Genomic DNA, 13,291 nt, shown 5'->3' on the forward strand with positions numbered 1-13,291 from the left:
TATGTTTAACCTAGAAGTTAATCTTTTACCTGACACAAAAAGACAGATAAGTTGGTGGTGAAATTTTGCCTGCCCAGTAAGTAGAATGTAATTTCTTTCCAGTAAATCACCCTGAAAGTCAACCTTTAATAAGTCCTAAATTAGATGTGAAAGAAAATAAGTTTATTCAGCTCTCATTGCTTCTGCTTTTCAACACTTTGTAGTTTGTCTGTGTGGCATTAAAGAATGAAGGCATATTTAGAGATAAACTTATGTCAGGGTGCCTGTATTTCATTATTACAGGTTTAAATCTTTTTTTCTGTTTCTTCTGATTGTGTCAATAAAAGGATAGTATTAAAATAAATTTTTAACATGTTCTTGGTTACTTAAAAACCTCCAGTGGTTCTACAATGTCTATCTAGCAATTCTTGATTATGACTGTTCACTGGAGTTAACTAGAATCAGTGGCAGCCAGGATTGAGAACCACGGGTCTGTAGAATAAACATCAAATTTGTCAGCTGGTATTTAAGCCCTTCACCCTGCCTGTTCAGCTGTTCCTGCTGGCTTGTTCATACTCATTTGCCTACTTATTGCCTTTTCCCCCTGTCATCTATCAATCTCCATTTTCTTTTAAGGTCCATCCTAGGTTTCTAGGTTTCTTCAAGGCCTTCTTCACCTTTTAAAAATTGTTTCCAGCCTTATATTTTCAGCTTTACTATTTTATAAATGTTTTTCTTAGTAGATTGAGACATAATCCCTCCTTTCCAGGTGTTTATACTTTTTGTGGAATTTTCTGTGCTATCAGAGTACTAGTGAACATATTATGAAGCTTATATAAAAATTAACGAATGAATGAAATCCCTTTTGCTCAATCTGTTCCCATAACTGAGTTTTTCAATTATATACATATGTCTTCCTTACTCTCTGTATGGATGTTGTCCCCACAGTCAGAAAGAAATACCTTACATTTATGGGTTATGATGTGTACTCAAAAAAAGTAATTAAAAAAAATTTTTTTTTAAAGCAAATGAGTAAATTTGATGTCTACTTGTTGCAGCCAAATATAACTACTTACTCTTCCTATGCTTTTGCTTGTTTGTACTCTTCCTTCTGATAAGATTGTCTGTCTTGATTTTTTTCACTTAGCCTAAGGCAATCTTTTATTTTTATTCTGAACTTTAATAATGTCAAAGATATTTCCTAAGAATATCTTTTGTTTGAATAACTGGTTAGGAGAGGGGCAGATTTGGAGAGTTCTTGTTGGTTGGAATTTGGAAAGTTTTCATTTATAAATTCTTAACATTACTTTAGGTACAGAGACTAATAAGTATTACACATAGTATACACTAAAGCAGATTACTTATTTGTAATAGTTTGGCTACTTTTTAAATTTTGAAAAATATTTCAAGTATTCATTGTAGTTTTCTATTAGTTTTTATTGACTTTGTTCTTTACTAGTTTTTATAGTGAAGTTTGCTACTGATGTAAACTTGTAAGATTGTACCTGTTAAAAGACAGTTTATTTCTTAGCATCTATGCTGTTTCACATAATATTTATCAAGATTTTGAGATGAAAAACATAGAGAATGCATTTTCGTTTCACAGTAGTTTTGTATATCTTACAAAGAAAAAAAATCAGACTTGATAACCCAATTCTTCCATTTTAGATTTGAATCTAGTATGTGTAAGAATTGGCTAAGTATCCTACTCAGGTGAAAGAGGCAGAAGAAATAGGAGTGCATATGCTAGTGTTGGAGTTCAGATGTTTGCCCTATTTTTCATTTTGTATGTCTCACTTCAATATATAATTTGTTTAAGGTTTTTGTCACAAAGACCAGAGGAATGCAAAATGAGACCATCAGATTACCATCCTTTGAATAATTCCTCCCTTCTCTAGAAAGCTTTTTTCCAACTAATTGGGAGAGGCGCTCTTTAATCCCAATGCACTAGTTTTACTTTACCACCTCATTAAATGCTTGAATCGCTTTGTATGTACTTAACATGTGCCTGCTTTTATGAATATTTGAGAATTACTGTTGATGTTAGATTAATAGACTTTATTTTTCAGAGAAGTTTTCGGTTTACAGAAAAATTTTGCAGAAAGTGTAGGGAGAAATGTGAGAAACAGTTCTTGTGTTAATGTCAGGTTATAAATCACAGGATTGTAGATGAATTTCTCTGTTTTATCCTTTTACAACATTGGGTTTGGCAAATAATGATAATATTCATGGTCTAAGCTTTCTGTCTTTTAGTAAAATAAAATTTAAGCTAGGAATGTAAAGGAAGAGTGCCAGAATAAGGAAACATCTGACCTCATTAATAATGGATTCTGTACCTTTATATGCTTTGTAATAAAAGTTATCAAATATATATTTTTTTCCTTTTCTGTGGTTAGATTTCTTTTGTGCTTATGGTACCTTTCTGGATATACTCCATATGTTTCTATACCATGATTACATATTATAATTTTAAAAATATATAATTATAGTATTAACATAAGAAAATGTGAAATATTGAAACTTGAAGTGAATTTTTACATTATATAGTTTAGTGATGTTTGTAATTTTTATATTTTCATTCAACAAATATTTAGTGCTGCTATATATGGAGTCTTCTGGGCTATAAAAAGATTAGAAGAAATAATCCTTCATCTCTTATGATTCAGTGTATTACCTTAGGATATTAGACTTGGAGGTTTTTTCTTGCCCACTTTTGTTTTGGGTGTGAAGAAATTCAAGCCCCCGAGAGATATCTATACAGACATAAAATTTAATGTAACATGGATGTCATGCATTTTGGACTATGAGTCTGTGTATATGGGATATAATACATGGTCCATTTTTTAATATTTTAATATATACAGTTAAGAGCATCAATTAGTTGATGTCTGGGATGTCCCCCAGCAATAAAATTTTATGATCTCAGTAGTGGTTGGAATTATTAAATATACAGAAATGGAAAGATTTTTACGAGTGAGGGAAAATTGAAGTGACGTTTGAATTGCCTTTACAATAAATGTAGATTTTCTTTCCCGAATAGATTATTTTCTTCATTAAGCAAAGATAAAAGGTTCATTTTTTTAAGCTTTGTATTCTAATATCTTGTTTTAGTTCTCTTGTTAGGCATGTTGTACCTGCTGTACCTCATTCATCTTCTCCAAATGATGTGAAGTTGTTAGAGGATGAATTTATAATTGATGAGTCAGATAGAAGTTTTGCAAGTCCATCTTGGATTACAATACCAAGGAAGACTGGCCCTTCAAAGCAATGCACAAGATCCCCTGTTGAGAGTACTGTTCTTTTTCAAGGAAAGAAGTTGAGAGAAAAACATCACAATATAACATCTGAGACTTTGACAAGCGACAAACATTCACATAAAGCTCAGCCAATACAGAGATCTGAGCCTTCTGGACAAAAAAAGCTGGGTAGAAATTGTGCTTCAACTGATGAAATGGAGAATAATAATAGATCTATAAAATATGCATTGTATTCTGAAAATGCAGAAAAATCATCTGAAAACAAAAGTACGGTGAAACAAAAACAAAGAAAATTGAAGGCTACTGTAGTTGAAGAACAGCTTGATCTGGAACAATCTAAAGTTAAAAATATAAATATGTCACAAAAATCTCAAGACAAATTTCAAAGAAATTCAAACAGAAATATGGAAGAGTTTGAAGAGATCAGAAAGGATCATGTTTCCAAAAAACAGATGCCTGTAGGTATGTATTTATATTAAGTATACCTAAATATCATTCCTCTATTTCCCCTTTTGTAATATACCTGTTTAGCTTTGGGAAATGGACAAAATAAACCTAAGTCTACAAAGAACCTCAAAAACCTACAGATTGTTTTCTACTTTCTCTTTATTCTGTTTTATATATAATTCAATCCTACTAATATGATGGTTGTGTAGCTTCTAAGATGGCAGAATTAATAGAAGGAAAAGTGAAAAGGAAAGGCTAGTAATCAGGTTGGTTATCAAAACACAAGAAAGTCATAAATTCTTGAGGTTTATTAAAATATAATTTGGGAAAAAAACAGGATAGTTGTGGGGGCTAATTCTTATGGAGACAAAAATTCATATTGAATTTTTATGAACCATTTTTTATTGAATCATTCACCCATTTGTCTCAATTTTAAATTCCAAACACTGTTGGGCACTGAAATTAGAAAGATTACTAAGACACAATTTACTCCTGTTAAAAAGAAACAGTCTGGTGCGGTACGTGGACCAATAAATAACTATACGTACATGCCCTGGGTGATAATGGAAGAAAAACATTCAGAGAATAATTATCTAACAAATAAGTCAACAAACCTTTTTATTTTGGGTAACCATCTAATTTATCATCCAAAATGGGGACACTTGATAGAGTAAGGGTATGTCAAGGCAACAGACATAAACTGGGATTGTCCCAGGGAAGCCTAGCTATATGACTCTGCTTATGTCATCATTGACTAGTGTTTAGAGTTTGTAATAATAATACTAATCATGAAGAGAAGACCAATTTAGACTCTTTGTACCACTTTTTAGGTAGTAGGAAAATTGTTATCCTTATAGAAAGAACACTTGTTTAGCTAACCAGAAAACTCTTTACCAGAATTGTATATGTGCCTGAAAGTTCTAAATGACTAACATTTCATTAAAATATTGCTGGCATGGAGGAGAGAAAACAGTAGCACTAAAGCAAAATATTTTAGGTTTTAAAAAAAACAAATTCCAGTTTACTATAGATGACTGTTCATTATTCACTTATTTTAGCATACTTTTTATGTAGTCTGTAATATAGACTTTGTGTTACTTGAAATAATAGTTGACAGTCTTCAGTTTTGTCTGTGTGTCCTTTTGTGTTTTTGAAAAACTCTGCTTAAAATAGAGGGAAAAGGCCAGTGGGAGGCTTTCTAGTTAGTGGACCTCATTTGTAAATGTCTGCCATGTCCCATATGCTTTTTATTGTAAGTGTTCTTTATTTTTTGCTTCCTTTAGTTTCTGATCAGCAGTTGGCCATTTTAAGAAAACACAACATAAGAATCTGGGTAAACTGGGGTGATAGATTATAAGAAAGTTCTTTTCTTAACTGTTCTCTTAAGTGAATGTGAATTCACAAAATTTTAAGGTACAAAATTCTGATTTATTCATAATTCTTAGAAAAAATATATGAAAAAATGTACTTGAAGAGTACTCTCTACAATTGTAAATCTTAAACATATGTTGAGTTCCTGCTATCTTCTACACAATAGTATTCATGTATCAGTGTCTAGATTGGTTGGTGAATATAATGTTTGGATTAATTACCATACCATTTGTATTGTATTGGTTTTCTGTTACTGCCATGACAAATTACCACATATGTAGTAGCCTTTAAAACAACACACATTTGTTATCTTACAGATCTCTATATCAGAAGGGTATTCCTTTTTTAAAAGATTTATTTATTTATTTATTTATTTATTTATTTATTTATTTATTTATTTATTTAGCTCCCCTTCCCCCTCCCCACCCCGGTTGTCTGTTCTCTGTGTCTATTTGCTGCGTCTTCTTTGTCCGCTTCTGTTGTTGTCAGTGGCATGGGAATCTGTGTTTCTTTTTGTTGCGTCATCTTGTGTCAGCTCTCCGTGTGGGCAGTGCCATTCTTAGGCTGCACTTTCTTTCGCGCTGGGCGACTCTCCTTATGGGGCGCACTCTTTGCGCGTGGGGCTCCCCTACGCGGGGGATACCCCTGTGTGGCAGGGCACTCCTTGCGCGCATCAGCACTGTGCATGGGACAGCTCCACACGGGTCAAGGAGGCCAGGGGTTTGAACCACAGACCTCCCATGTGGTAGACGGACGCCCTAACCACTGGGCCAAGTCTGCTGCCAGAAGGGTATTCTTGATTATTCTCCCCTGATATGTTCCCTATTTATGCCCCCAAAGCATCCAGTGCATCCCTTTTCATTTTATGAAACATGTAATTACTTGCTGAATTTCTTTCTTGCCCTCTAGAGTCTACATCAAAGTGCCATTTTATATCTGTCCTATTCTGAAAACAACTCCTCAGATTTAGCCTAGCAGTTATGATCTATGTAGACTGTTGGAAAACATTGTCATTAGTGATAGCAATAGTGCTTGCAACCCATGTTCATGAATCAAGTTTTTCCCCAACCCTCATTGTTGTTTTTATATCATTTACATATGAACATAAATAAGTAATAAGTATATAGTAAAAGGTGCGAACTTATAAAGCAAATATGCAAAACATCATACAGGGGTCCCATACATCAACCCACTATCAACCCCTTGCATGGTTGTGAGAACATTTTGTTACAAATGATGAAAGAATGTCATCAAAATCTTACTACTAATTATAATCCTTATCTTATATTTGGTGTATTTTTCCCCAACCCACCCTGTTATTTTTTAAATATATTTTTATGACAGAAGTTGTAAACTTACAAAACAGTTAGGTACACCTGCAGAATTCCCATACAACACCCCTCTGTCAACTCATTACACCATGGTGGAACATTTGTTACAAATTATGAGATAATACCATCTGATTATTACCAGGTCCATAGCATAAATTTGGCATGCTTTTTCCATATTCCCCCATTATCAACACAGTACATCTTTTGCATAAATGCATGACTATTACATTATTTCTGTTAACCACAATCCATAGGTCACTCCAGTTGTATTTTTCCCATGCTTCTTCACATTCCCACCAACCTGCAATAGTGATGTACATCTGCTCTAGCTCACAAAGGACACTGTTGCATCTGCACCATCAGCCACAATTCTCATCTACCTCCGGGTCTACTGTGTTATTCAGTCCCTAGATTTTTCTCTAGCTTTCTTTCAATTGGCATTTATATCCCTGGACTACCCTTTTCAGCCACATTCAGATTTATAAACCAGCTGTTACTCACTATAATGTGTTACCATCAACTCTATACATTTCCGCACTTTTATAGTAAAGTTAATTAAAACTTCTACATACATTAAACATCAGTAGTGCCTCTCCTTTAAGAATCCACAACTATCACCAGGTCTTGAAGAGGTTTACCTACATTTTCTTTTAGAAGCTTTATGGTTCTTGCCTTTACATTTAGGTTTTTGAGTTTTGAGTTAATTTTTGTATTAAGGTGTGAGATACCGGTCCTGGTCCTCTTTACTTCTTTTGGCTATGGATATCCAGTTTTCTCAGCACCATTTGTTGCATGGACTATTCTGCCTGAGCTGGGTGATTGAACAGGCTTGTCAAAAAATCTCTTGACCATAGATTAAATGGTCTGTTTCTAAACCATCAGTTCAGTTTCATTGGTCTATGTGTCTGTCTTTATGCCAGTACGAGGCTGTTTTTACCACTACAGCTAGGTAATATGATTTAAAGTCTGGAAGTGAGAGTCCTCTCACTTTGATTTTCCTTTTTAAGATGTTTCTGTCCTTTCAAATAGATTTGATAATTATATTTTCCATTTATTTAAAAAATGCTGCTGAAACTTTTATCGGGATTGCATTGAATCTGTATGTCAATTTGGGTAAAATTGACATCTTAATGATATTTAGTCATCCAATCTGTGAGCATGGCATGTTCTTTCAATTATTTAGATCTTTTTTGATTTCTTTTATCAGTAAGTTGTAGTTTTTAAAAATATAAATGCTTTACATCATTGGTTAAGTTTATTCATAAATATTTGATTCTTTTATTCACTATTGTAAGTGGAATTTTTTCCCCTGACTTCCCCTCTTCAGATTGCACATTACTAGTGTCTTTTAAAGTCTGTTTCATCTGATTTAAGTATAGCTACTCTGCTTTGTTTTGCTCTGTTTTTTTTTTTTTTTGTTTTTTTTTTGGTTATTGCATGCATGGAGTATCTTTTTCCAGCCTTTCACTTCCAATCTATTGGTATCTTTGGTTCTAAGGTGAGTCTCTTTCAGACATCATATAGGTGACTCATTTTCTTATTCATTCCGCCAGTCTGTGTTTTTTGATTTGGGAGTTTAATCCATTAACATTCAGTGTTATTACTGTAAAGGCAGTTCTTATTTCACCCATTTTAACCTTTGAGTTTTATCTTTCATACTTTATTTTCACCACTCTTTTGAGACTTTTGGTTACTTTTGTTGATGTAATCTTCATTTCTAGATTCTCTCTCCTGTCTTTTCTTTTCAGACCGTAGCACACCCTTTTGTATTTCTTGTAAATCCAGTCTCTTGGTCACAGACTCCTTCAGTTTCTGTTTGTCTGTGAATATTCTAAACTTGCCCTCATATTTGAAAGACAGTTTTGCCGGATGTAAGATTCTTGGCTGGCAGTTTTTCTCTTGCAGTGTCTTAAATATACACACCACTGTGTTCTTGCCTCCATAGATTCTGTAGAGAAATCAGCACTTAACCTTCTTGGGTATCCCTTTTCTGTTATGCATTGCTATTTTCTTGCTGTTCTTGGAATTCTCTTTGTTTTTCGCATTTGACATTCTGATTAGTACGTGTCTCAGAGCTGGTCTGTTTGGAGTTATTCATTTATTTGGATGGCAGTACTTTGTGCTTCTGGACTTGGATATCCATGTCCTTCGATAGGGTTGGAAAATTTCTTACCATTATTTCTTCAGATAATCCTTCTGCCCCTTTTCCTTTCTCTTCTTCTGGGACACCCATGACATGTATGCTTGCATGTCTTTTGCTGTCGTTCAGTTCCCTGAGACTTTGTTCACTTTTTCCATTATCTGTTCTTTTGTATGATTACCTTTGGAAGCCATTTCTTCAAGCTCACCAATCCTTTCTTCTGCTTCCTAAAATCTGCTATTATATGATTCCAGTGTATTTGTAAAATTTCATTTATTATGCCTTTCATTCCTTCAAGATCTGCTATTTTTCAGTGTATGCTTTCAGATTCTTCTTTCTGCTCACCCAGTGTCTTAATATCCTTAGTCTCTTTAGCCATCGCATTGTGTTTATTAAGGAGGTTTGTTTGAACATCTATGGTTAGTTGTCTCAACTCCTTTATCTTGTTCCTTTAACTGCATCATGTCTTTCTGTTTCTTGGCATGGATTGTAATTTTTTGTTGGTGTCTTCACATCTGGCTTACTGGATGTATTTATTCTGGGTGCAGTTTCTCTCTTTGGTTTAGGGTTTTCTTGCCCTTTTTCCCTTGCTGGTTGTGTAATAAGAGCTGAGATGTATTTGGCGCTGTAAGCTGTGGAGGCTCAAGCCTCCTACATTGTCCAAGAGACTGATGAAGCTTTTCCCAACTTTCTTCTTTGCCAGGGGTAGGGACAGAGCTACACCCTTGTGTAGTAATCTCACGTCTTTAAGGCTTAGACTCTAGTTGTCCAGAGAGACTGATGAAGTTTCACGCCTCTTTCTCCCCTGCCTGGGGTGGGGATGGAGCTGCAGATGTGGGCAGCTATCTAGGCCATGAGGGTCCAAAATGACCACAGTTGCCCTGGTAGACTTGCGACTGACTAGTCATTCTGTGTCAGCTGAATGTACCTGCAGTTAGCCTGAGAGGCTGGTGCAGGCCTCGCCAGCCTCTTCACTGCTAGAGGTGGGGCTGAAGCCCAGGCTAGGACTGCAGACCAAATGGGTGAAAGAAGCCTGTCCCTATCGTCATTGTGATTTCCAGTCAGCCTGGCTTTCCCTCATGCTGGGGGCACAGTCAAAATGGTAGCTCCTGGCCTCTTTCTGACATGGACAGGTTCAAACTTAGTTGTTCTTAGGGTTATATTTAGCCAGCTGAATTTACTAATCAGTAGTTGAAGTCAGTAGCCAGCCGTCTCTTACTTCCCTGTTTTTGGGAAATGGAGCTTCCAACTCTAGCCACAGAATAGCTCCTGAGGTGGCCTCTATTTTCCTGGAGAGAATGGTGCAGGTTTCCCCAGGTTCCTCCCTGCCAGAGGTGGGGCTGGTACTTAGGCTAGAGCTGTTGGAAAAAAGCTGGTCCTTACCAGCACTGGCATTTTCAGTCCATCCCGCTTCTCCTTGTGCCAGTGGTGGAGTTAAAATGGTGGCTACTGACCTCTTTTTGACTTGGACAGGTGCAGACTTTAGTTCTTTTTAGGATTATACTTTAGCCTTCCAAATCTTCTAATTAGTAGCTAAAATTGGTACCCAACCGTCTCTTCCTCCCCATCCCATTCCAGCTGCAGAATAGCTCCCAAGTTGGCTTGTGCCTCCAGTGGAGGATGGGCATTCCTCTGTGGTGTGGAGTGCTCTACTCACTAATCTTCTCTGCAGATGGACATTCTCCTCCTTCCATTCTTCCAAGGATGTTGCAGGATGTTCTTCTAATCTCCTGGATCCCCCAAACAAGTGCTTTAGATACCTCTAGTTGGTTACTGCCATACAGCTGAGCTGACTTCTAGGAGCTCTTCATTCTGTCGCCATCTTGCTGGTTGTCCCATGAAACAATTTTGAAAAGCTAATGTGAGCAGTCATTTGGGGGAGGAATGTTTGGTAGCACTATTGCTAATTTCATTGCCTACTGAAAAAATGACTTATTCTGAATTCATTACTTTAGTGCCTATTTAGTGCTTATATACCAAATACTATGTTATATACTATAAATAATACAGATGACTGAAGTATAATTTTCTTTCTAGCCTAATGTGTCTTTATTAATTTTTCCTTTTATCACTTAAAAATTTTGGTGACTTCTCTCCAAATCCCAAGCTTAGCAGCTTTCCCTTTGCTCCTCTTTTATAGTCACACTTCAGGAAAACTGTTCCTTTTCTATAGATATCATCTCTTTGTAACTTATTTCTCCGAGTTCACCTTCTTAGTGAAAGTTCTTGTCCTTTATTCCCAGTCACCATAATTATAGCTCCTATCATGTTTTCCTTTCTTTTTGTTCTTTTTAGTTTGATAATTATATGATTATATATAACGCCTGCTCTATTGGTCTCATGTATCCTTATGCAGTTTATTTACTTTTTGAATGTTTTCTACTTGATAGGATTTTGATTTGTCCATTTGACCTGTTGATTCTGCCTTTGGTCAAGGTGCTTAATAAATGTTTTTTAAAATTATTTATTGGATGGTCAAGAAATTTTTCAGTTTTTTCTGCCAAAATCTAATATTTTAAACATATTTCTACAAAAATTAATTCCTTTTTTCTCTTTATAGAGAATATCTCCTTATCGTAGGCTCACATTAAAACCTCCCAATATTAGGTTGAGAGAAAGTATTATTTCAAAACAAAAACAGTAATTACCTATTTTTACCTGGGACATTGGTAAGTAGTAGGTTGGAGCCATATCTTTTATTTTTCCAATTTAAACAGTACTTAGTTTTTACTTAGAAGTGAAAATTTGCATTTGAATGACAGAAAGTTAGAGGTCTTATTGAAAACATGTGCCTTTTAAAAAAATGGAAATGAAATAAAAGCCTGCAGTATAAATTTAAGAAGTTCCTACAGTTGAGTAATATTTTTGGTTTTGATATTTAAAGTCTGTTATGGCTTTCTGAAAACTCTTTAGTTAGTAGATTATGAATTATTTTTATGGTCTTTATTTTAGGTAAGAAGAAAAGTAGTACCAGTGTTTCTCATAAAAAACATAAGAAAAAAGATAAGGAGGAATTAAAAAACAAGCATTCTTCAAATGGGCCCAAGAAGAACAAACTTATACCTGATGAAGTGCCTTTGACTATCAGAAGAAGTCGAAGAATTTCCAGGTGTCCATCTAATTGGTGGGAGGTAAAACCAGAGAAGAGTAAGTATTTATTTATTTATTTATTTATTTTTAAAGCTTTATTTTTTATTTATTTCTCTCCCCCTCCCCATCGTTTGCTCTCTGTGTCCATTTGCTGTGTTCTCCTGTTGTCCGCTTGGATCCTTGTCAGCACACCCGGAATCTGTGTCTCTTTTCATTGTGTCATCTTGCTCCATCAGCTCTCCGTGTGTGTGGTGTCATACCTGGGCAGGCTGCACTTTTTTTGCACAGAGTGGCTCTACTTACAGGGCACACTCCTTGCGCATGGGGCTCCCCTACGTGGGGGACACCCCTGCGTGACAGGGCACTCCTTGCACGCATCAGCACTGTGAGTGGGCCAGCTCACCACACGTGTCAGGAGGTCCTGGGTTTGAATCCTGGACCTCCCATGTGGTAGGCGGATGCTCTATCCGTTGAGCCAAATCTCCTTCCCTTTACTTTTATTTATTTATTTAATTATTTATTTATTTATTTAATTTTAAGATTTATTATTTATTTATTTAATTCCCCTCCCCTCCCCGGGTTGTCTGTTTTCTGTGTCTTTTTGCTGCGTCTTGTTTCTTTGTCCGCTTCTGTTGTCGTCAGCGGCACGGGAAGTGTGGGTGGCACCATTCCTCGGCAGGCTGCTCCCTCCTTCGCGCTGGGCGGCTCTCCTTATGGGTGCACTCCTTGCGCGTGGGGCTCCCCTACGCGGGGGACACCCCTGTGTGGCACGGCACTCTTGCGCGCATCAGCACTGCGCATGGGCTAGCTCCACACGGGTCAAGGAGGCCCGGGGCTTGAACCGCGGGCCTCCCATGTGGTAGACGGACGCCCTAACCACTGGGCCAAAGTCCGTTTCCCTACTTTTATTTAAATTATGTTCATTTGGAGCTCCTAAGAAATCATCATAGAAGGAGGTGTCTTTATGTTTGACTTATACTTCCATTTTCCAGAGAAAATCCTGTGAGGACAAAGTTAAATTGGTTTGTCAATAGAAATATTAAACCAATTAATTAAAAAGATATTCACTGAATCGATAACACATACAATATTATAGGTATGGGGATACAGCTGTGGAGAACAAAAGCCAAAAACAAAATCCCTGTTCTCAAGGAGTTTGCATTATAGTTGGGGAAGACAAACCATGTAGATCTATAATGTCATGCAGTGATAGGTGATGAAGAAAAATGAAGCAGTAAAGGTATAGAGATGGAAAAGAGATGGCAGGAGTGGTGGTACATAGGAGGATAAAGCAGGAATATTAATATAATATAACATATAATATATTGTAATATAATATAAAATATTATAAAACATAATTTTAAGAGGTCATTATTATTTTTCAGAGCACTATGTTAAAGTGAGGGAGGGAATAATACAAATAACTTAGAATGGAGAATTTCATGCTAAGGCATTAGTATTTGCAAGGTCCTAATGAAGTATGTTTGGTACATTGGAGAAACGCCAAAAATGATAGTGTAGCAGGAGCACAGCGAGGTGTGATCAAGTTAATTATGATAAAGAGTTCGGCTGGCCCATGCGCAGTGCTGGTGAGTGCAAGGAGTGCCCTGCCACACAGGGGTGTCCCCCGCGTAGGGGAGCCCCACGCGCAAGGAGTGCACCCATAAGGAGAGCCG

The 13,291-nt window shown here is 36.2% G+C and overlaps 1 protein-coding gene across 6 annotated transcripts in view; it reads left to right on the forward strand.

The window, feature by feature from the left end:
* The window catches only part of CENPC (centromere protein C), a 151,681-nt gene that overhangs the window by 34,096 nt on the left and 104,294 nt on the right, over positions 1-13,291 (forward strand). For all 6 annotated transcript variants that reach the window (XR_011649236.1, XR_009185932.2, XM_004466867.5 and 3 more), the window contains 2 exons: positions 3,091-3,698; positions 11,478-11,672. Coding sequence is in view for 4 of the 6 variants with exons in the window: in XM_004466867.5 (XP_004466924.2) it covers positions 3,091-3,698; positions 11,478-11,672 (803 nt within the window). In the remaining 2 variants the exon portion in view is untranslated. The remainder of the gene's footprint in view (positions 1-3,090; positions 3,699-11,477; positions 11,673-13,291) is intronic.

This window comes from Dasypus novemcinctus, chromosome 1 (genome assembly GCF_030445035.2).
Source record: "Dasypus novemcinctus isolate mDasNov1 chromosome 1, mDasNov1.1.hap2, whole genome shotgun sequence".
NCBI lineage: Eukaryota > Metazoa > Chordata > Mammalia > Cingulata > Dasypodidae > Dasypus > Dasypus novemcinctus.